The sequence below is a fragment of the Macaca thibetana genome, chromosome 14, assembly GCF_024542745.1.
Source record: "Macaca thibetana thibetana isolate TM-01 chromosome 14, ASM2454274v1, whole genome shotgun sequence".
Lineage (NCBI taxonomy): Eukaryota > Metazoa > Chordata > Mammalia > Primates > Cercopithecidae > Macaca > Macaca thibetana.
Genome location: NC_065591.1, coordinates 108,674,104 through 108,698,061, shown reverse-complemented (window position 1 = coordinate 108,698,061; position 23,958 = coordinate 108,674,104). Strand labels below are relative to the sequence as shown.

At 39.3% G+C, this 23,958-nt stretch overlaps 4 protein-coding genes across 11 annotated transcripts in view; 2 read left to right on the top strand and 2 right to left on the bottom strand.

Moving 5' to 3' along the window:
• The window catches only part of TAGLN (transgelin), a 255,403-nt gene extending 249,480 nt beyond the window's left edge, over positions 1 to 5,923 (bottom strand). The window contains exon 1 of the mRNA XM_050759010.1: positions 5,919 to 5,923. The gene's annotated coding sequence lies outside the window, so the exon portion shown is untranslated. The remainder of the gene's footprint in view (positions 1 to 5,918) is intronic.
• PAFAH1B2 (platelet activating factor acetylhydrolase 1b catalytic subunit 2) overlaps positions 1 to 23,958 on the bottom strand; it is a 1,197,441-nt gene that overhangs the window by 215,731 nt on the left and 957,752 nt on the right. The gene's annotated exons all lie outside the window — the stretch shown is intronic.
• The window catches only part of BUD13 (BUD13 homolog), a 367,265-nt gene that overhangs the window by 156,020 nt on the left and 187,287 nt on the right, over positions 1 to 23,958 (top strand). The window lies entirely within an intron of this gene.
• The window catches only part of SIK3 (SIK family kinase 3), a 304,186-nt gene that overhangs the window by 187,304 nt on the left and 92,924 nt on the right, over positions 1 to 23,958 (top strand). For 7 of the 8 annotated variants that reach the window (XM_050758978.1, XM_050758977.1, XM_050758976.1 and 4 more), the window contains one exon: positions 2,265 to 2,328. The exons of the other annotated variant lie outside the window; for it this stretch is intronic. In XM_050758978.1, the coding sequence (XP_050614935.1) occupies positions 2,265 to 2,328 (64 nt within the window). The remainder of the gene's footprint in view (positions 1 to 2,264; positions 2,329 to 23,958) is intronic. 8 annotated transcript variants of the gene reach the window in all.

The following is a 23,958-nucleotide window of genomic DNA, read 5'->3' as shown; positions in this document are numbered from 1 at the left end:
CCAAGAGGAGAGATTTCTATTTTAGTTTTTTTTTTTTTTTTTTAAGTCTTCCCAAGAAACATGCATATTTTATGCCATCATCAAAATGATTCCCTAGCCTAACTACAAAAGCAGTAAATCTGATGGCTGGAATTTCAGGCGGAATCGGAGGAGAGGACCTTGACTTAGCAGGCTGGTGGAAGAGAGATTTTGGGAGAGGTGGGGCTTCGTGATGCTTCTCAAATTGCAAAGTGTTGGCAGCCGAAAACTTTGCCTCTGCATAGGCCCAATTCTACTTGCTGCTTTCTGCCAGAACAGCCATCTCTTCGTTCTGAAGGAAGTGGCCACCCACTCGGTTATTTTGCTGCTGTTAGTCTGTAGTAAATGGTTACTAGCCCAGACATAGGCCCGTGTGTAAGAGTGGAGAAAGTACACCCAAGGCGCTACGGGCAAGCTTTCATAGCCTGTTAATTTTATGGAAAAGAAAACATGTTGTGATGTTAATATGTGTGGTTAAAACAACAGCGTTAGAGCTCTTCCCTGGCACCAGCTGCTCACATAATGAAATTAGGTCAACAGGAGCAGACCTGTTGAAATTTATCAGCCTAAATTATGTTGAACAACGCCTACGTTCTACCCCACAAGCAAACTTATGAAAGCTTCCTAGTGTTGCCTGAAGACCTGTATCTGTGAGCTCATAGGTGTCTAACCTCGGCTTCCTTCCTATTCTGATAGACTCAATACATTTCTTGACCTTACCTTTTAAAATAAATCATCTTTAAATAATTGTGGGGCTTAGGTTGACCTTTTTCAAGACGTTGACTTATAGGTATTACCCTTGTAACCGAATTCTGCAGGTATGCCTGTCTTCCCCAAGATTAGCCTATGAGAATTTCCATAGGTCCAGTGCTAGCTTTGAGCAGTGCCTTCTTTCAAGCTTTGATTTTGCTTTCTGGCAGCTGGGTCTTAAAAATTTTTATTTATTTATTTATTTATTTATTTATTTATTTATTTATTTATTTTTGAGATGAAGTCTCACTCTGTTGCCCAGGCTGGAGTGCAGTGGCATGATCTCTACTCACTGCAGCCTCTGCCTCCTGAGTTCAAGTGATTCTTCTGCCTCAGCTTCCCAAGTAGCTGGGATCACAGGCATATGCCACCACGCCCAGCTAATTTTTGTATTTTTAGTAGAAACGGGGTTTCACTATGTTGGCCAGGCTGGTCTCGAACTCCTGACCTCAAGTGATCCACCCACCTCGGCCTCCCAAAGTGCTGGGATTACAGGCGTGAGCCACTGTGCCCGGCTGGAACTGAATTTTTAACTGTGTTTAATTAATTTAAGTGTAAACTAAAAGTTAATAATTTTAAAAATAATTGTTGAAATGATAATATTTTGGATATATTGGGGTCAATAAAAATATTATTAGAATTATCTTCACCTTTTCCTTTTTAAATGTGGCTACTAGAAAAGTTAAAATTACATGTGCAGTTCGTATTATTTTTCTATTGGACAGCACTGTTCTGAAAGATATACAATAAGCAGTGAACAGTGTTCTTCTGGGGATTGAGATGGAGGAGACTGGGAAGAGGAAAGCCTTTGGTCTTTTGTTTCATAATGAGTGTATATAGCCATTATTACTTTTAAAAATGTTTGACGGAAAATCTACAAAGGAAGAAAGGACTGACAACATACTACAATGAATTTTTAAAAGGAGCAACAAAGGGACCAAGACAAAACACAAATCACTTGCATTACTTTAAAAGGTTGAGTATTTTAAATCACTGCTCTCTTTTTTACAAATAAATGGGCAGTGGAAAGGAAAGTTGTCATTTGTATTACAAAAAGAAAGCCATATGTGATTTCTGTGGAGTTCTTAATGTGATTCCCATTATTTTCTCCAAAGGCTTTTTTTTTTTTTTTTAAATGGGGCATTTTTGTGCTTCAAATGGTTGATGTTGAATCTGAACTTTAAGTTTTGGTTCTTGACAACTTCTTTGCCTCTCAGTTTTATGGAATTTAAGAGATTGCAGAGACCTCATGGAACATCAAAAGGACTATCTCTCTCAAGCAATGAATGTTTCCTACTTTTAAGAACTTGGAGGAATATCTAATTTTCCCTTTCTTCTTAATAACATTTATATTTGTTTCCCCCAAAATTTTAAATTTTCTTTAATCTGTAGTGGTTATTAATATTTCAAATGAGAAAAGAGGAGTCATTAGTTTCTCTTCCTATATCAGCCTGTCATTTGTGTCACTGTCTGTCACTTTCCTGCCTTTGCACCAGGTTATGGAGACAGAACGGATGATTTATCTGGTGACAGAATATGCTAGTGGAGGGGAAATATTTGGTAAGTACACTTATTGCATTCTTTAAACAGCTGTTGAGCACACTCTAATAGCTGGTCAGTGCCTTTGTCACTTGATGCTGTTCTTCAGTCCTGTCATTTTCTATCAACCAAGTCATTTTGTTTCGATTAATCTGGTAAAATCCCTTCAACACATTTGTTTCCTTAGCAAAGGTGTTTTGTTTATTTCAGTCAGGCACTGACAGTTGAGATTAAAGATCTCCAAAAACAAGCATCCTTTCTGAACGTGGGACTTAGGGTCTTTCCAGTTTGCAGGTTCTCACTGAGGTTACCAAGTGCGACAGAACTCACACAAGTATGTCGGTCTCTGTTGTGTGAGAAAGAGCCACTGAAAGCAAACAGTCTCACCCCAGCGCATTCCTTAAACTTTGTTTAAATATAAGGTGTAACTATATTATTTACTATGTGTTCACCATTCCCCTCAATGATTCTTGTAATTTTGGGGGTTCTGCCTCTCACACTTAGCTTCAGCACAACGTCAGAAATAAGCAAGAAACTTTGTTACTGACAAATCTGATTTTTAAGGTGGTAAAAACTGATTAAAAGTGTTTTTTATAACAGTGATAAATGGAGCCAAGTAGAGTTAAAGGGTAAACTTCCAAAGCGAAATTGATGTGTCTTTTTTTTTTTCTTTTGGCAACTACAGAAAAAAGTTTCTTTATATACCTTATTAGTCTAATTTCCTTATTTTTTAAAAAATTTATCAGTATGAGCACTTACTAATTTAAAATTTGTTTTTTAATTTTTATTTTAAACATTTGCTCCTTCCTGCATGCTGAAAAAATGTATTTAAAAGCATAGAATCACTTTTAAAATGGAATCTTCTTATTAGTGACTACTCAGTTGTGGCGGCATGGATGTGTGTGTGTGTGTGTGTGTGTGTGTGTGTGTGTGTGTGTGTGTGTGTGTTTTAAAGTTTCTCTAGCGATCTAGCATGTTTTTGTATCAGAGTATCTTTAGGATAAGTGCTAGTCCTTTTTAAAAGAGGTATCATTTCTTAATTTTATATTTAATTGGCTAGTTAATGTTAAAGCTAATGGTGATAGAATGAAATTTATACTCAATATAGTATAGGAGGGGATACTTTATTTTAAAGAAATGAAAGCATTACAAGATTGGAAGGATAACATTGTTTGTCAAGAAGGTATAGTAGGCTTTCAGTATGTATGATAATTATATGCCAGTCATGTGCCTTGGAGATGCTGACTCAATTAAGACACTGGTTTTCCTTTCTGTGGAGAAATCTGGTGGAAAACAGACAGGGAAATCAACATATTACTTTGAAGATGAGAATGGAAACTATAAACTCTGTATAGTAGAGAACAGTAGTGCAGATGGCAGTTTGGTTAACTTTTGGAGATCAGGGAAGGCTATGCCCTGGAGGGAGGGCATGGTTATATGGAAATTTATGAAACAGTAAATGAAAGCACAAGAGAGAATATTTGGAGAGAGAGAACTAGCAGTCATGTTATTGGGAGACTATACTGTGGTCTGACATTCCAGGCACGTTATGATAAACCTGCCTTAATTAAGATCACAAATGTACACAAAGGCAAATAGAAAACTTTCAGTATCTAGATAATGTTTTTTCTTTGGACAAGGTGTCGCTCTGTTGCCCAGGCTGGAATACAGTGGTGCAATCCTAGCTCACTGCTGCCTGGGCTCAAGCGATCCTCCTGCCTCAGCCATCTGAGTAACTGATACTATAGGTGTGCACTACCACACCTGGCTAATTTTTAAATTTTTAGTAGAGACGGGAAGGGGGTGGGGGTCTCACTATATTGCTCAGCCTGGAAGATACCTATTTACAAGTTTTATTCTATAAAAAGTCAAACATCTTCCAAATCCTTGAGCTGCCTGTTAGGTATTTTAACTCATAGAAAGATATTTATTGGTGGAGAACCAATGGTAATTTGGGGAGAAAAAAGATCATGTCTGTCACTGGCGTCCGTGTGAAGAGACCACCAAACAGGCTTTGTGTGAGTAACAAGGCTGTTTATTTCACCTGAGTGCAGGTGGACTGAGTTCGAAAAGAGAGTCAGCCAAGGGAGATAGGGGTGGGGCTGTTTTATAGGATTTGGGTAGGTAAAGGAAAATTACAGTCAAAGGGGGTTGTTCTCTGGTGGGCTGGGGTGGGGGTCACAAGGTGCTCAGTGGGGGAGCTTCTGAGCCAAGATGAGCCAGGAAAAGGAATTTCACAAGGTAATGCCATCAGTTAAGGCAGGAACCGGCCATCTGGATGTGTACATGCAGGTCATAGGGGATATGATAGTTTAGCTTTGGCTCAGAAGCCTGACAATGTCATCTTAATGTTTGTAATAAAAAAGACTCAAACACAGGGCACATCAATCTACCTTACTCTTTAAGAAAGTAGATTTTATGTATGTATGTACGTATGTATGTATGTATGTACGTATGTATGTATGTATGCTTTTTTGAGCTGGGGTCTTTCTCTGTTCAGGTGAAGTGCAGTAATGGGATCACAGCTCAGTGCACCCCCAGCTTCCTGGGCTCAAGTGATCCTCCTGCTTTAGCCTCCCGAGTAGCTGGTACTATAGGTATACACCACCATGCCAGGCTAAATTTTAAATTTTTATAGCGATTAGGTTTCATTATGTTGCCCAGGCTGGTTTTGAACTCCTGGGCTCTAGCAATTCTCCTGCCTTGGCCTCCCAAAGTGTTGGGATTATAGGCATGAGCCACTGCACCCAGCAGGAAGCAGTATTAGAGAGATAAGTTTCTTGGTCATGGACTTCCTGTGAATGTACCTTAAGGGATGAACAAACAGAATACCACTTCTGATAATATTACTTTAAAAACAAAATATTTTAGGTTGGTGCAAAAGTAGTTGTGGCTTTTGTTATTGAAAGTAATGGCAAAACCCACAATTACTTTTGCACTAATCTATAATTAGGTATTATAACATATTGTATAATATATAACAATAGAATTTGAAATGTTATTGATACTATTAAGTAATATTATTATAAAAGATCCAGATGAGGAAGAAAATAGTGTATTACCTAAAGAAATTATTGAGCCCGCACAGGGATAGAACTGTCTCATGAGCTCTGATTTTTAAAAGTGTCTGTGTAAAAAAGATGAAAGGGGCTTATTCAAGAAAACCTGGGCTTTTGATGTATTTAGACCTAGGTTTGAATCAGATCTCTGTCACCTATATTTGCACTTTTACTTAGAGCAAATTACTAGATGATTCTGGTACGCAGTTTCTAGGTCTGTAAAAGGTAAGATCTAGAATATTTGTGTTATAGTTTCGCACATATAGAGCTCTAGCACAGGGCTTCCTTACGCCTTCATGTGAGAGAATGAATGGGAGATCAACTTCTGGTATAAAGGTGTGAGGAGCTCTGCTTTCTTGCCTTGCTTGCTGAAACAAGTGAAAACTATTAAAGAAAACAAAACCCAGTCATTTAAAGTCTCAGGAAATCATCCTAAGGGTAAAACAGAAAATGAAGGAACATTATTCAAGAGCATCTGTGCAAATTCAGTAAGAAACAAAGTCTGGTCAGCAGTGTGGAAGTTCCTGTCCAGACTACTGCAGCCAAGAACACAGGGCTTCCTCCTGTCAAAAGACAAAATTACAAGTTTAGTTTGATGATCCCAGTTGGCTTTATTTGCAATTCTACAATTGGGCAACATTTCATTTCATAGAATAAGTGTTTCAGTAAGCTGAGCAGAAGAGTTTGGCTTATAGACAGAAGGGGTTAAGAAGTCTGAACAGTGTATTGCTTACTTTTAAACAGAATAATAGAAAATTAACTAATTACTTAACATCAGGTTACTTCAGGCTACCTTTTTTTTAAGGATTAAAGCAGAGGAACTTCATCGTTGTGCCAATTAAAGATTTTAGACTGGGCTGTTTGGGAAATTGGCTGTTACCTCTTTCTCCTGATTTCTCAGGTCAGATAACAACCTAGTTTTCGGTTTGGAACTTTAGCATGAGTGACTCCATTTTGATGTTAAGTTTGGTCTGTTGGTGCCTAGTGCAGAAGTTTATTAGAAAACAGTGGTCTCCTGTAATTTTTATTTGTCGCTTCTCCTTAATTCTCTCCAGCATCTGAATAGCAGCTTTCTTCCCAGGAGGATCTGGACATCAGCATTTCTCATTCTGCCCCCAGCTGCCTATTGCTGAGTCCTGGAGAAGTGCAGTTAAGAGATGGGGGCCTCTTCTTCTACTCAGCCCCCACTTGTGGAACTTGATCAGGTATGCCGAGAATACTAGGACCCAGATCACTCTTGCCCTGGGTCTTAAGACAGTGGTTTCAAGCTGCTAGGAGAGGCAAGCTGAGAGGACCCCAGGCTGCTGTCCTCCCCCTCACTCTCCATCCACTAAACTGTCAGTTCCTAGAGTGGGAGTGTGTCACTCAGAGAAGTTTACTATTGTCCCCAACCCCAGCTCCAGAGCCCTAACTCTGAGATTTTACCTGCGGAGAAAAACAAACCGTAAAACAGCTCCCAATTTCTTCCCAAAGGAACTGACTTCATTTGAAACAGGGAGTGAAGAAGTTCAAACCTGATTGTACTCTCAAGAAGAGTAGAGGGAAAAGAAAAAAGAAAAAGAAAGAGGTTGTGGAGGTTGTGGTAAAGGGCATTTGAGAAGAGATTCATGAAACAGGCCAAATGGTAGGTTTGCTAGTTTGCAGGAGAGAACCAATGAATTAATTTAGAAAGACCTTTTCTGGGGTTAGAATAAAAATAAATCACTGGCTGGGTGCACATCTGTAATTCTAGCTACTCAGGCAGGAGGATGGCTTGAGCCTAGGAGTTGGAGGCCAGCATAGGCAACACAGGGAGACCCTGTCTTAAATAAAAACAAAAATAAAACAAAAAAACACTGATGGCAAAAAATATTTCTTCAAAGGAACCAGAATTTGATTGTATTGTTTGTAGACCAATTTGTGCCCCAGGGCATTGTTCAAAACAAAAGGGCAATCAGCCAGCAATTAGTGGAGTTTAACAGCTGGATATGGTCAGTAAACGGGAGGGAGAAAGTCCCAGCAAAAACACTTTGATCCCAAAGTAACTAACTGTAGGCCTACCGAAGCTGCCTGTTCCAGAGGAAACACATTAGAGGCTGAACACTGTAAATATAGAGAAATAAACTTCACTAGAAGAATCCAGCCTTTAGCTGGGCATGGTGGCATGCACCTGTAGTCATAGCTCCTTAGGTTATTGATATGAGATCTTTGAAACTATGGGCATTTTACAGCTATAAATTTCCCTCTAAGCATGCTTTGACTGCATATCATGAGTTTTAGTATGCTGTATTTTCATTTTCATTCATTTGAAAGTATTTTCTGAATTCGCTTTTGATATTTTATTTCATTATTTATTTAGAAGTGTGGTGTTTAATTTTCAGTATTTGTGAATTTCCCAAATGTTTCCTACTCTTGATTTCCAGTTTCATTCCATTATAGTTGGTGGTTTTTCTGTTCTCTGTTTCATAATTTCTGCTATAATCTTTGTTATTTCCTTCTTTCTGCTTGCTTCAGTTTTAGTTTGTTCTTCCTCTTCTAGTGTCTTGAAGCAAGCAAAAAGAAGGAAATAAAGATTATAGCAGAAATTATGAAATAGAGAATAGAGAAACAATAGAGGATATCAGTGAAACCAAAAGATGGTTCTTTGAAAAAATCGACAACATTGATAGATCTTTAGATTGATGAGAGAGAGAGAGAAGAAAAAAAGAGAAGACTGAAATGACTAAAATCAGAAGTGAAAGAAAGGAACATTACTACAGTCCCTTAAGAAATAAAAATGGGCTGGGCGTGGTGACTCACACCTATAATCCCAACACTTTGGTAAGCTGAGGTGGGAGGATTGCTTGAGTGCAGGAGTTCAGTACCAGCATGGACAACATAGTGACACCTTATTTCTAGTAAACATAAAAAATTAGCCGGGTGTGGTAGCATGAGCCTGTGGTCCTAGCTACTTAGGAGGCTGAGGCAGGAGGATCACTTGAGCCCAGGAGATCAAGGCTGCAGGGAGCCATGATTGTGCCAGTACATACCAGCCTGGACAACAGAGCAAGACCCTGTCTTAAAAAAAAAAAATAAAAATGATTATAAAGGAATATTATGAACAACTGTATATCAACAAATCAGCTGGGCTTGGTGGCTCATGACTGTAATCCTAGCACTTTGGGAGGCTGAGGTGGGTGGATTGCTTGTCCTCAGGAGTTCAAGACCAGCCTGGGCAACATGGTGAAACACCGTCTCTTACAAAAAAATAGAAAAATTAGGCACTCATGGTGGTGCACACCTGTAGTCCCAGCTACTCGAGAGGCTGAAGTGGGAGGATCACCTGAGCTTGGGAGGTGGAGGTTGCAGTGAGCTGTGATTGCACCACTGCACTCCAGCCTGGGCAACAGAGTGAGACCCTGCCTCAAAAAAAAAATAAAGTCAGATAACTTAGATGAAATGGACAAATTCCTAGAAAGATACCAACTGTTGAAACAACTGACTTAAGAAGAAATAGACAGTCTGAATAGACTGATATCAAAGTAAAGGGATTGAAGTAGTTATCAAAAAAACTACTCACAAAGAAAATCCCAGGCCCAGGTGGAATCACTGCAGAATTCTACCAAACATTTTAAGAACAATTAATAGCAATTCTTTACAATGTCTTCTAGAAAACAGAAGAGGGAACACTTTCCATCCATTTTATGTGGCCAGTATTACTCTGATACCAATACCAGAAGACAGTACAAAAAAATTATAGACGATATGGCATGGGTGCAGAAATCCTCAACAAAATAGTTACCACCTGAACCCAGCAACATATAGGAAGAATTATACATTGTGGCCCTGTGGGATATCCCAGGAACAATAAAGATTCCTGGGATTGGCCAGGCGCGGTGGCTCACACCTGTAATCCCAGCACTTTGGGAGGCCGAGGCGGTTGGATCACCTGAGATCAGGAGTTCGAGACCAGCCTGACCAACATGGTGAAACCCCATCTCTACTGAAAGTACAAAAAATTAGCTGGACATAGTGGTGGACACCTGTAATCCCAGCTACTTGGGAGACCGAGGCAGGGGAGTTGCTTGAACCTGGGAGGTAGAGGTTGCAGTGAGCCAAGATCACACCACTACACTCCATCCTGGGCAACAAGAACAAAACTCCGTCTGAAAAACAAAACAAAACCAAAAAACAAGGTTCCTGGGATAGATACTAATAGAATACAAAAGAAACATGACATCTCAATAAGATGCCAAAAAATTGACAAAATCCAACATTCTGGCTGGGTGCAGTGGCTCACACCTGTAATCCCAGTACGTTGGGAGGCCAAGGCGGGTGGATCATCTGAGGGCAGGAGTTTGAGACCAGCCTGGCCAACATGGTGAAACCCCGTCTCTATTGAAAATACAAAAATTAGCCAGGTGTGGTGGTGCACACCTGTAATCCTAGCTACTCTGGAAGTTGAGGCATGAGAATCGCCTGAACCCAGGAGGCAGAGGTTGCAGTGAGCCAAGATCGTGCTACTCCCCACTCCAGCCTGGGTGACAGAGTGAGACTTTGTCTCAAAAAAAAAAAATCCAACATTCTTTCATACACACACACACACACACACACACACACACACACACACACACACACGTGTACTATCCGCCCCCCCTGCCTCCCGGGCATAAGTAAATTGCATCCAACACTCTTTCATGATAAAAACAGCCATCAACCTAGAAATAGAAGATAATTTCATCAACCGCATGAAGGATCTCTATGAAAAACCCACAGCTAACATAATACTTAATGGTGAAAGACTGAATGTTTTCCCACTCAGAGCAGAAACAAAAGGTTTAATCTCTTGCCACTTCTATCCAAACATTGTACTGGAGGTTCTAGCCACAACTGTTAGGCAAGGAAAAGATTTTAAAGGCATCTAGATTAGCAAGGAAGAAGTAAAACCATCTCTATTCAGAGATGACATGATATTATATATAGAAAATCCTGAAGAATCTACTGAAAAACTATTAGTACTGATAAGTGAGTTCTGCAGATTTGTAGGGTAGAAGATTAGTTTACAGAGATCAGTTGTATTTCTATACCCTTGCAATGTAAAATACTATCCAGAAAAGAAGGAAACAATTCAATTTACAATAGTGTCAATAAGAATAAAATTCTTAGGAATAAATTTAACAAAAGAAGTACAGAACTTATACTCTGGAAAGTATTAATAAGTGTAAAAACAACATTGAAAGAAACTTAAGATCTAAATGATTGGAAAAACATTCCATGTACATGGATTATAAGAGTTAACATTGTCAAGACGGCAATATTGATTTCCACATTCAGCGCAATCTCCATCAGAATTTAAGCTGACTTTTTTGTAGAGATTGACAACCTGATTCTAAAATTTATATGGCATTGCAAGGGACACAACATAGCCAAAACAGTCTTGAAAAAGATTGGGGTGATTCAGCCATAAGAAACTGGAAGAGACAAAGAACAGATTCTCCTCTAGGGTTTCTTTTTTCAAGACGGAGTTTCTCTCTTGTTGCCCAGGCTGGAGTGCAATGGTGCGATCTCAGTTCACTGCAACTTCCGCCTCCCGGGTTCAAGTGATTCTCCTGCCTAAACCTCCTGAGTAGCTGGGATTACAGGCATGTGCCACCATGCCTAGCTAATTTTTGTATTATTAGTAGAGACGGGGTTTTACCACGTTGTCCAGGATGGTCTCAAACTCCTGACCTCAGGTGATCCGTCCATCTAGGCCTCCCAAAGTGCTGGGGTTACAGGCGTGAGCCACTGTGCCCGGCCTCCTCTAGGGTTTCTAAATAGAGCACGGTTCTGCTTTTGGATGTCTTGCTTCCAGAACTGTGAGTGAATAAATTCCACGTGTTTTAAGCTACCCGATTTGTGGTAATTTGTTATGGCACCCCTACCAAACTGATACATATGACGACAGGATATTGGCACAATTTCCGGCCATCTCCCCACAAAACCCTAACCATTTATAAAGGGGAAAAGCACTTATATGATGGAGGATCTGACCACCCTCAATGAGATCAAGTGACCTATATGAACATCACATGTGGTATGAAGGATTCAAAGAAGTAATGCAAGAACTGCATCTTGGAATACTTGCAGGAATTAACTAGGGAGAGCAAGGTATTTCAGACATGCTATAGCTTGTTTAACGTATTTGGAGATTAGAGACAGCATGGCATATTCCATATTCCTTAAGAGGTTTAGTAGGGTTAAATACAAGGTGTATGTGAGAAAATGGCAAAAAATGAGTCTGGTAATTCAGGGAAGGGTCAATAGTGAAGAACTTTATGTGACTTATTCGACTTGGCCAAACCCCCCTTTATACCCTCTTACTGTACTATAGCCTTTTTTTTTTTTTTTTTTTTTTTTTTTTTTGAGAGGGAGTCTCGGTCTGTCGCCCAGGCTGGAGTGCAGTGACCAGATCTCAGCCCACTGCAAGCTCCGCCTCCCGGGTTTGCACCATTCTCCTGCCTCAGCCTCCCGAGTAGCTGGGACTACAGGCGCCCGCCACCTCGCCCCACTAGTTTTTTGTATTTTTAGTAGAGAGGGGGTTTCACCATGTTAGCCAGGATGGTCTCGATCTCCTGACCTCGTGATCTGCCCGTTTCGGCCTCCCAAAGTGCTGGGATTACAGGCTTGAGCCACCGCGCCCGGCCACTATAGCCTTTCTTAATAGTATTTATATCAGTTATGGTTTTACATTTAATTTTGTAATTATTTAATGGTATTTCTGTCCCACTAGACATCAAACTTCACAAGTTTAGGGACCATGTCTGTTTTGCCCACTGTTGTATCCCCATGTCTATTTTTGTTCTCTAGTTCTTACTGTTGGACTGAAGTACTTGCTGCTGGAAAAGATCAGTAATTGTTTATTGAATGAATGAATGAGTGAGTGAGTGAGTGAGTGAATGAGGAACTGAGTTTTACCCTGAATTATTACCATACATTCTGGAGGAAGGATTGGGCTGGGGCATACCAAGACCTGTTAGGAAACTGCACAGCAAACCATTTGAGAATTAAACAGATTAATCAGCAGAGGATGAGTGGCTACCTGGCTTGGACACTTAGCTATGTAGACATGGGGTTGACTTCAGGGAAGCCAGGCTAAAAAATAAAAAGAAGAATTTAAACAACAGTTTAGCAGAGAAATCAACAGTGGCACACCATGGGAAGCTAGATTCTAAAATTATTTGCTGGAAGGTTACTGAAAAACAGAAAAAAAAAACCTCATTAATGACAACAGTAATCTGCAGGGGGTAAATCATAGTGCAGAATCGGTTTAATATGTGATGTATTATATCAGTTTTCTAAAAAAATTATGGTATGTTAAAGAAAAATACCCGGCTGGGCGCGGTGGCTCACGCCTGTAATCCCAACAATTTGGGAGACAGAGGTGGGAGGATCACGGGGTCAGGAGATCGAGACCATCGTGGCTAACATGGTGAAACCCCGTCTCTACTAAAAAATACAAAAAAAAATTAGCCGGGCGTGGTGGCGGCGCCTGTGGTCCCAGCTACTTGGGAGGCTGAGGCAGGAGAATGGCGTGAATCCAGGAGGTGGAGCTTCCAGTAAGCCGAGATTGCGCCATTGCCCTCCAGCCTGGGCGAGAGCGAGACTCCGTCTCAAAAAAAGAAAAAAAAAGAAAAATACCCAGGGACATGTAAACCCTAATCAGGATGAAAAGCAGTCAATAGAAACTGTCTCTGAGTGGCCAAGATGTTAAATTTAGTGAAAACGTCATAGTAGTAATAAATATGTTGAACAGTTAAAGGAGATCATGTCTAAATAACTAAATGAAAATATGGTGACAATGATTTCACAAATAGATAAGGTATAATAGGAACTATAAAAAAAGAACAAAATAGAAAATCTAGAGTTGAAAAGTAAATGAGAAATTACTAGATGAGTTCAACAGAAGATTTGAAATGGCGGAAGATACAACCAATAAAGTTGAAGAAATATTTTTTTAAAAAATTCAATCTGGCTCATGCCTATAACCCTAGCACTTTGGGAGGTTGAGGGCGGGAGGATCAGTTGAGCCTAGGAGTTTGAGAGCAGCCCTGACAGTATAGCAAGACCCTGTCTCTACAAAAAAAAAAAAAAAATAGCCTGAGATGGTGGTGCATGCCTGTAGTCCCAGCTACTCGGGAAGCTGAGATGGGAGCATCTCTTGAGCCCAGGAGTTTGGGGCTACTGTGAGCTATGATCATGTGACTGTTCTCCAGCCTGGGCAACAGAGTGAGACCCTGTCTCAAAAAAAAAAAAAAACGTAATTAATTCAATCTGAAGAACAGAGAGAAAACCATTGAAGAAAAATAATTAGAGCCTTGGGAGATCTGTGGGACAAGATCAAACGTACCAACATATTTGCAATAGAAAGCCCAGAAGAAGAGGAGATAGAGAAAGGGAAAGAACAAATGCTTGAAGATGTAATGACCAAGAACTTCCAATGTGTATCGTAAAACATTAATCTTCAGTTTCAAGAAGCTCCATGTACCTCAAGTGGGACAAACACAAAGAGATCCACATCTAGATCTAAAACTCAAATCTTTGTCGAAATGTTAAAAGCCAGAGACAAAGAATCTTGCAAGCAGCAGGAGAAAATATACTTCATCACATGCAGGGTAACAACAATATGATTTTCAGCTGACTTCTCATCAGAGGGAAAAAAGGCTGGAAGACAGCGAGTGGATTGATACATTTAAAGTGCTGAAATAAAAACAAAAAATCCTGTGAAATCAAAAATTCTATATGGATGAAGGCAAAATAAATATGTTCAGAAATAAGCAAATACTGAGATAATTTATTGTTAGCAGATCTATGCGGGACATAAGAAAGAGGTGCTCAGGCTGAAAGCAAAGGATAACATATGGTAATTGCTATCCACAGGGGTAAGTAAAGAAAACAGAAATGGCGAATATGTAGGGAAAAGTAAAAGACTATGTAAATACATATATTTTTCTTATCTTAATTTCTTTAAATGATATAAAATTGCTTAAAGAGGTAATCACAACACTTTATATTTGGATTTCTTTTTTTTTCTTTTTTTGAGATGGAATTTCGCTCTCGTTACCCAGGCTGGAGTGCAATGGCGCAATCTCTGCTGTCACCTACAAGTTCAGGAAATTCCCAAAACCAGTTAAGTTTGAAAATAGCTAGAAGGATTCACAAAATTCACTGAAAGCTAATATACTCCCAGTTTATTACAGGTAAAGGGTACAGATTAAAATCAGCCAGGGAAGGAAGTGCAGAGTCCAGGAGAAGTACCAAATGCAGAACTTTTGTTGTCCTTTCCATGTGGATAACAGGATGTGTTACACTCCTGGTATGGATGTGTTACATTGTGTACAGAGCAGTACCCATCAGAGAAGCCCAGCTGACCCTCTGTGTTCAGTGTTTTTATTTTACATAAGCCTGATTGATTGATTGACTGCTCACTTGATTGATCTGTGTGTCTCGGTCAACTAATGCTCATGACCCAAAGCCCACACATCAAGTCACGCTGTTGTGTAGCTAACAATGTATATCCAGCCTCTACCCTGAGACTATATGGGTGTGGCAAATCCCAGCCTAAATCATGTTGTTAGACTCTCTGGCACGACCCAAGGCTCCCAGACAAACAGAGACACTCCTAGCAGACATAACATTCCAAGAACCCAGAGATTGCTTCCCAGAAGCCAACGGAAGGCCAGGCCTTCTCTTTGGGCAAGGCCAAGTTCTTCACTCTGCAGAGTCTAAAACGTTTTTCTATTAAACACAACTCTTATTTTGATAAAACTACGTTACACCTTGGCTATAGACAACTTAGGATTTTAGTTGTGATATGCTTATAAAGTATAAAATACACAGTGGATTTTGAAGACTTAGTATGAAAAAAAGAAGGTACCCTATCTCATTGCTATTATTTTTATTGATTACATTCTGAAATGATCTTTTGATGTATTGGTTTAAAGTGAGGTATTGATTTTCAAAATGAGTGCTTTTTTTTTAACTTTTAAATGTGATTACAAGAAAATCTTATATAAATGGCACACATTGTATTTTATTTGATAGTGCTAATTTAGAAGGTTATGATAAGAGAGGGGGAAGTTTAGAATTTCATAGGCAAAATAACGTCAAGCAAAGACAATTTCAAGATGTGGCCATAGGAGTAGTTGCTATACATTGCTAGAGTTCTAGGTCACTGGAGAGAAAGAACGCTAAAAGAATCATGAAGCAAACTGTCAAATAAGCTATCCTTATTGATGTTCGCATTCCCTAGGTGATGGTAGAATCTGAGTGGAGGGTGCAATAGAGTACAAACTAGGTTTCAGTCAGTGTCTTTGATGAATGTGAAGGCAAGAGAGGCAGAGAGGGAGTATACTAGCTGCCCAAGCACATGGCATAGTATTGTTAATGGTGACCTTGAAGAGGTTACATTACTTCCTAATCCCTGGTGGAATATTGTCCCTTTTTTCCTCAAGAGGCCTGTAAAGGAATTGCTAGTCTTAGAGGAGTTGGTTGGAAAAGTGATTATCAATAGGAGGTGTCGGCCCTGATGTAAAAACCCTGCTGCCCTTCTTTGCCCTCTTTGTCCCTCCTTAACTTTTGTGACCCGTCTCAAATGTTATTCCCCCTGTGAACTCTGCACTGATTTTGCCAGATAGCTAATTGCCTTTTTTTCCTTCACTTTGAACATACTTCTCCTATAGCACTTTTTGAAGTAATTTTTTTTTTTCATTTCTAAGTCTGTCTTTTACTGGTAATTTAGACTCTAGTCCATTTCTTTTTCCTTCACTATTTTCCAAGGGGGTTGGTTGAATCCATGACTATGGTGCCTACAGATAGAGAGGGAAGACTATATATGCTGAATTCAATTACTTATCACCACCTCCATCACTACCAATCTGGTCTAAGTCACAATCATGTCTTGCTAAGATCACTGCAGTAGCCTTTAAATAGTCTCTCTGAATCTGCCCTGACCCCCCTATTATAGCTAGAAGGATTCTTTTAAAATTCAAGTGGGACCTTACTACTCAGCTACTTCTGTTGGCTTTCCCATCTATTTGGAATAAATTTATAATTCCTACTATGGCCTATAAGATTATATAATTTGATCTCCAGCTGTCTCTCACCGCAGCTCCTAGCACTCTCCCTCTCACATTGGCATCTTTCTTCTTCGTTAAACCCTTCGCTGTGCTCCCACTTTAAGACCTTCGTATATTCCATTTCTTCGTCCTGAATTACTCTTTTCCCACATATCCACGTGGCTGTCTCTCCTGTTTCTTACAAGTCTCTTATCAAATGTTATCTCATTAGAGAGGTCTCTGCTCGCCATGCTGTCTAAAAATCTCATTCTTCCTGCTGGCCTACTGCTCTGTAGTCTCTGTCTTGCTTCACTTTTCTTTTTGGTTCTTATCATGAACTGACCTATATTTATTTGTTTTTTTATTGTCTTGAGTCAATAAAATTTACATGCCATTAAAGACTTTGTCATTTTTGTTGCCTACTAAATCTTTAATACCTAAAATAGTGCCCACAGAGAATGCATGTTCCATAAATATTTATTGATAAGTTGAATAAAATACTAAGTGAGTGAAAGAACCTCACTGAATTGCTGATTATGGCGTTTAAGTTTTATTCATCTGTGTCTTCCTTGTTTAATGTAGTGTCTAACATGTAGTAGGCACTCACTAAATGTATCTTATTGTGTCACAATGAAATATAACCAAATCAGGCATGGAATTTGCATGTTATTTAATAACATTTTAGTTAAATGAGTTTTTGACGTGGGGAAAGCACCTTTTTTGGGTAACTGTATAGAGAAAGACATATTGAAGATTATGAATTCTAAGCAGTGTAATAAATAGACTTCAGTAATTGGTTATTTAATGAGTATTTGTTACTCATTCAATTGACTTATCAAGTTTATTTTTACATACTATTCAGCCTTATATTATGAAGGAGCAGTGATGACAATGTGGGTTTGTTTAGTGTTACAAACAGAATTGAGAAACTGGTTAGTTTTGTAAACCACTAAACTTATAATTTAAAACTTCCACACTATGATATCTTCAGATATATATCCCCAAACTTCCTATTTGAGACCATGAAGTCATAAATCCAGTACTTTATCAAGTTAAGTTTCCTGAATACCAGGCAGAACTCATGGGCATTTAAAACAAATTACTAATTTAAGAGGAGTCTTTTGAAAAGTGTATGATTTATTATGAACATTCTCAGCGTCTTAAAAAATAACATTTCTTAGTGGTGCCAACATGTATGGAACCCTGAACTTCTCACAAGGCCGTTCATTGATGCCATGGGTCACTCAAGAACTATTAGGACAGAGGATCCGAAAGACTAACTTGCATAACCATTGTGTACAAGATACTGTGTTAAGTGTTTCACATAGGTTATTTTATCTTGTGACTGCCTGGAAGTTCAAGAATACAACACATTTATTTGAGCACTACTATGTACTGGTTTGTTGTGGATTTTTTTTTTTCTTTTACATGTTTTTATTTAATCCTCAGCATCCTTTATATCTTCACAACTAAACTACCGTTTTCCCACTAGGTTATTTACTCCTTTGATTGTAAAAAAAACTTAGCTATTTTTGGCTGGGTGCAGTGGCTCAAGCCTGTAATTCCAGCACTTTGGGAGGCTGAGGCGGGCGGATCACGAGGTCAGGAGATTGAGACCATCCTGGCTAATATGGTGAAACCCCGTCTCTACTGAAAATACAAAAAATTAGCCGAGCATGGTGGTGGGCACCTGTAGTCCCAGCTACTCGGGAGGCTGAGGCAGGAGAATGGCCTGAATCCAGGAAGCAGAGCTTGTAGTGAGCTGAGATTGCGCCACTGTACTCCAGCCTGGGGGACAGAGCGAGGCTCTGTCTCAAAAAAATCAAAACAAAACAAATGAACAAAACTTAGCTATTTTCTGAGGCTTTCCTAACAGAAGCAAGTAACCATGCTACTGAACTTTAGTCACTCTGAATCAGAATAATTGACTTACATTTATTTCCCTAATTAATTTCCCATTTATTATTATTCATTTTTTGTTCTGTTTTCTTAATATCAGATATGACTAACATTTATTTTATTTATCCTTTTTTTTTTTTAATGCCCCCGCCAGAAACATGCAAGTGAAGAGACGCATGGATGAAGGAGGGTAGCTGGCAGGGGCGGGTCTGTAACCAGCATTTATATTGTAACTGGCTCAGGATGCATGAGGAAGCCACCCGTGCTTTGACCTCACTTTATAGTAAAACATTCATTTATAGTCTGATCATCCAGTCATTTCTACCATGACATAAAAATAAGAGCCTCAGAGAACAAATCAAATTATTTTTGCTGTATTGAGTATATATAAATCCCAAAGGGCCAGGCGTGGTGGCTCACTCCTGTAATCCCAGCACTTTGGGAGGCTGAGACGGGTAGATCACTTGAGGGTAGGAGTTCAAGACCAGCCTGGCCAACATGTTGAAACCCCATCTTTACTAAAAAATACAAAAATTAGCTGGGCGTGGTGGCACACACCTATAGTCCCACCTACTCGGGAAGCTGAGGTACAAGAATCACTTGAATATGGGAGGCGGAGGTTGCAGTGAGCCAAGATCACACACTGTACTCCAGCCTGGGCAACAGAGTGAGACTCTGTCTCAAAAAAAAAAAAAAAAAAAAAAAAAAAAAAAAAAAAAAAAAACAAAACTTAAAGGAATATTTTTGCCTGGCTCCTACATTAGCATTTACTTTCTGTGAAGAATCGTAACCCTGTGTTTGTTATTATCAAGTGTCTACAAACAGCCCAGCTTCTATAGTTAGGTAAAGTAAATTCATAATCAAAACTACAGTCTACAATACCATTCTTACATACAACAGCGTTAACAGTAATTCCTTACTGTCATGTAATAGCCAGGGCATGTTTAGCTTTCTGCACGTTTCAAAACATCTTCTTATAGTTTGTACAAATTACGATGCAACAAATGCATACATCCATTGAGTTGAAAAATGTCTTAAGTTTTTTATAATCTAAATTTTTAAATAATCTGTAACAACCTCATCTCTTCCCTACAAACATTTACTTTTTTTCTATGCTATGGATTGTCTTAAAAAGTGTCCTACATTTGGAATTTGGCTGATCATATCTTTATTGTGTCATTCAACATGTTCCTGTAGTTCAGTGTTTCTTGGAAAGTGGAAGTTACATTTAGGAATTTGGTTAGTTCAGTTTTTGGAGGGGAAGCAGGAGTGCTCCATAGTTTTTTATTGTATCACTTCTTCAGGAATTGTATAATATCTGGTTTTCCCACTTTTAGTGATACTTAGAATAATCTTCAGGTTTAGTTATTGTTCACCAAATTGATCCTTTATAAAGTTTCCCATCAATCTTTTACCTAATGTTTTACCTACTCCTGTCATTCAGTTGCCTAGCTATTTCATTAGAAGTTGCAAGGCAGGGCTTGGTGGCTCGTGCCTGAAATCCCAGCACTTTGGGAGGCTGAGACAGGTGGATCACGAGGTCAGGAGTTTCAGACCAGCCTGACCAACATGGTGAAACCTCGTCTCTATTGAAAATACAAAAATTAGCCAGGCGTGTTGATGCACACCTGTAGTCCCAGCTACTCGGGAGGCTGAGGCAGGAGAATCGCTTGAACCCAGGAGGCAGAGGTTGCAGTGAGCCAAGACTGCGCCATTGCACTACAGCCTGGGTGACAAAGCGAGACTTGTCTTAAAAAAAAAAAAAAGAAGTTGCAAAATGATGATTATTTGAATTCTCTCATTCATTCTACATTTATGAGTTATTATTCTTCTGTAAAGAACTTTGCCTTATAAACTACTTAGAAACTGTAGCAATGGCAAGATAAATGCTTGATTCTTTCCTTTCCTGTATGTGTCAGTTTTTAGAATAATGAATTGGTTCTCTAGCAATCTCCAGTGGAGACTAAGGAAGTTGGTTTTCTATTTTGTAATATAGTTGTGCAATTATGGATTTTAGTATATTTTATGTGCTTCGGTCCATTGAGTCATTCTTCTTTTGATACTGAAATTATTCCACTTAGCCCACGGGAGCCTGGAGCCTCTTCAGGCTGACTCCTGTGTCCTTTTGATGTGAACTCAATAGTCTTTGATATTTTTGTTGCTTTTAGGCAAGATGTCCTATGCTTATCTTGAACATTTCCTGTCCCAGACATGGAATCAAACATTTCTCCTAGGAGCTCTGGGTTTCTTCTCTTTCCTCTCCCCTTACCTACCCTTACCTCCCCTCTCTTCCTCTCCCCTCCTCTCCCCTCTTCTTGAGATAGAGTTTCGCTCTGTTGCTGAGGCTGGAGTGCAGTGGTGTGATCTTGGCTCACTGCAGCCTCCACCTCCCAGGTTCAAGCTATTCTCCTGCCTCAGCGTCCCGAGTAGCTGTGACTACAGGCACACGCCACCTCGCCCAGCTAATTTTTGTGTTTTTAGTAGAGACGGGGTTTCACCATGTTGGCCAAGCTGGTCTTGAACTTCTGGCCTCAAGTGATCCGCTTATCTCGGCCTCCCAGAGCGCTGGGATTACAGGCGTGAGCCACCGTGGCCTGGCCAACTCTGGTTTCTTTAAATGGAAAATAACATTTAAAGACCAGAATATGGATCTCAGGGATGCTTGTTAGTGCTACTGGGTTATGATTGCTTTGAGGAGGGGACAGAGCTATGAAATATATATTTTTAATAGAGAGGAAAATGAAACGAGTTTATACTAACATTCCAATTAAAATGTAAGATTTCAGCATTTTTATTTCTTAAATATTATCTCTAGTTCTCTTTTCTTTTGTGTTGAAAATTGTGGTTCCAGATGACTTTAACATAATCACTTTTTTGATGTGAATGAGGGGGGAAACTGATTGATTGAAAACAGTACCAGTAGTATTACAAATAATAAGGAGACTTGTGGTTCTTTTTGTTCTTAGGATATATCCCACGAAGAATTGTCTTAGTCTAGTTGGGCTGCTCTAGCAGAGTACTTTAGCTTTACTTACAGTTAGGTATTATGTACCATGAATCTACTGACTTTTTTACAGGTTGCTTTCAATTTTTAGAAATGTTTCTTCTGTTTGATTCAATTCTGAATTGTTTCGATTATGTAAGACATTACTTGTTTCCAAAGTTAAAGCTACAAAACAGGGTGCATTCATATATCTGGCTTCCACACCTTTTCCATAAGTAACCATTTATTTAACATTATTCCTTTTGGCAAATCTAAATAAATATACACACATACATACACATGCATATTTGTATTTTCCCTTCCTTCCTACACAAACAAACACACTCTACATATTTTTCTACGTCTTGCAGTGCTTCGTGGATATAAACCCATCCATGGACCAAAAATCCATGGGCTGGAAGGGAAGACACACAGGATAAGAAATTACTGTAATGTAGTTGTTCACTGATGTCATAGAGGCAGATAGACTAAATGTCATTAGATACAAATTATGGAGCAGTTTTTCTCGGGCAGGTGAGTAGGTTAGGGTTAGCTTCAGAGAAACAACCTTTAAGCTGGAGTTTAAAGGATAACCTTGAATTCCAAAGTTCAGGTGGGGATGGGAATGAGAATAGGAGACAGGCATTCCAGCAAGAAGTAAAACCCTAAGCAAAGCGTACAGCTTGTTGGTGAAACAGCAAGTACACATGCAAGTGAACCATGTTCATGAATTAGAACTATATATTGTAGGCTATGAGATGTTGTTGAAGAGTTCTAAGTTAAATGAATGAGACGACCAAAGAAATGTGTTAGAATAACTGGTGACAGTGTAAAGGATGATGGAAGAAAGGGAAACATGAAGGATGGAAAGGAGGAGGCATACTGTTTCAATATAAGTCGAAAATTTAGCATATTGTGTAAGTAACTGGATGTTAAGAGTGGGGAAGAAAGAGGAGTTGAAGATGATTCCAAAGTTTCTTTCATGGACATCTAGATGATCGTAAAAGGGATTCAGGAGGAGAACTAGGTTACAGCAGGAAAATAAAGAGAACATTAGTTCAGGCCAGGCACATTGGCTCATGCCTGTAATCCCAGCACTTTGGAAGGCCGAGATAGGTGGATTACTTGAGGTAAAGAGTTTGAGACCAGCCTGACCAACATGGTGGAACCCCGTCTCTACTAAAAATACAAAAATTAGCTGGGCCTGGTGGCACCTGTTGTCCCAGTGACTTGGGAGGCTGAGATAGGAGAATCACTTGAACCTGGGAGGCAGAGGTTGCAGTGAGGCGAGATCGCACCACCCCACTTCAGCCTGGATGACAAAGTGAGTCTCTATCTCAAACAAACAAAGAGAACGTTAGTTCAGTTTTGTCCATGTTAAATTTATATGTCTTTCAAATTTTTTTAAATTATAAAAATAAAGATGGGATCTCACTATGTTGCCCAGGCTGATCTTGAACTCCTGGACTCAAGTGATCCTCCCACCTTGGCCTCCCAATGTGCTGGGATCACTGGTGTGAGCCACCACACCTGACCTAAATTTAGATATCTTTATGACACCTAGATGAAGTTTTTCAATAGACATTTGAAAACAGGATTTTGGAGCTCAGGTGGTTAAGTGACTAGAAACAGTGAATTTGGAAGCCGTTAGCCTTATGTATTGGCGTTAGTTACCATCTCATGCTAGATAAAATTCCCTGGAGACGTGTACTTGAGCTGTTCCCTTTGGAAGACTAGTTAGAGCTAGGATTGCAACATTTTGATAGTCAATATTTTAAAAAATCAAAAGGTACCTCTGTTGACTTGGAGTGTGCAGATTATACTAGCATCTGGTTAGAACCTCTGTTACAGGATTAGCAAACCAACTATTGCTAATACCTTGGTGTAGCATGAGAAACATTGGTACTATATGAGAAAACTTGAATAACATTTTTGAAAGGCCTTTTGTAAGAAATGAGATTCTATTTCAAAGGCTGCCTGGGTTTATGCTTAGTCTAGAAATACTTTTTAAGAAGCCATAAGAAAACAAATCCTTCCTTATACATTACTGTGAATGGACTTGATATGCAAAGTATGGCATGTTTTTTATGAAGACAACTTAAAAAGTGTGTAGTTTACAAACCTTAATAGCAAAATGAAGAGTAAAAAATGTGTTTTTGTAAAAGCTTATAGTCTCTTCTCTCATTGGTATTCCTTGAGTTAATTTATAATAATAAATTAATAAGTAATTAACATCGTTAATAATAATTTATCATTATTAATAGTAGTTCAAATATAGGGTCTTGCCTTGTTGCCCAGGCTGGAGTGCAGTGACATGATCATAGCTCACTGTAGCCTCGAACTCCTGGGTTCAAGTGATCCTCCTGCCTCAGCCTCTCAACAGATTACTAGGTGCATACCACCATGCTTGGCTAATTTTGTTTGTTTGTTTTCTGAGACCGGGTCTCACTCTGTCGCCCATGCTGGAGTGCAGTGGCATGATCTCGGCTCACTGCCACCTCTGTCTCCCAGGTTCAAGCGATTCTCCTGCCTCAGCCTTCCAAGTAGCTGGTACTATAGGCATGTGCCACCATACCCGACTAATTTTTTTTTGTATTTTGAGTAGAGATGAGGTTTTGCCATGTTGACCAGGCTGGTCTCTGAACTCCTGACCTCA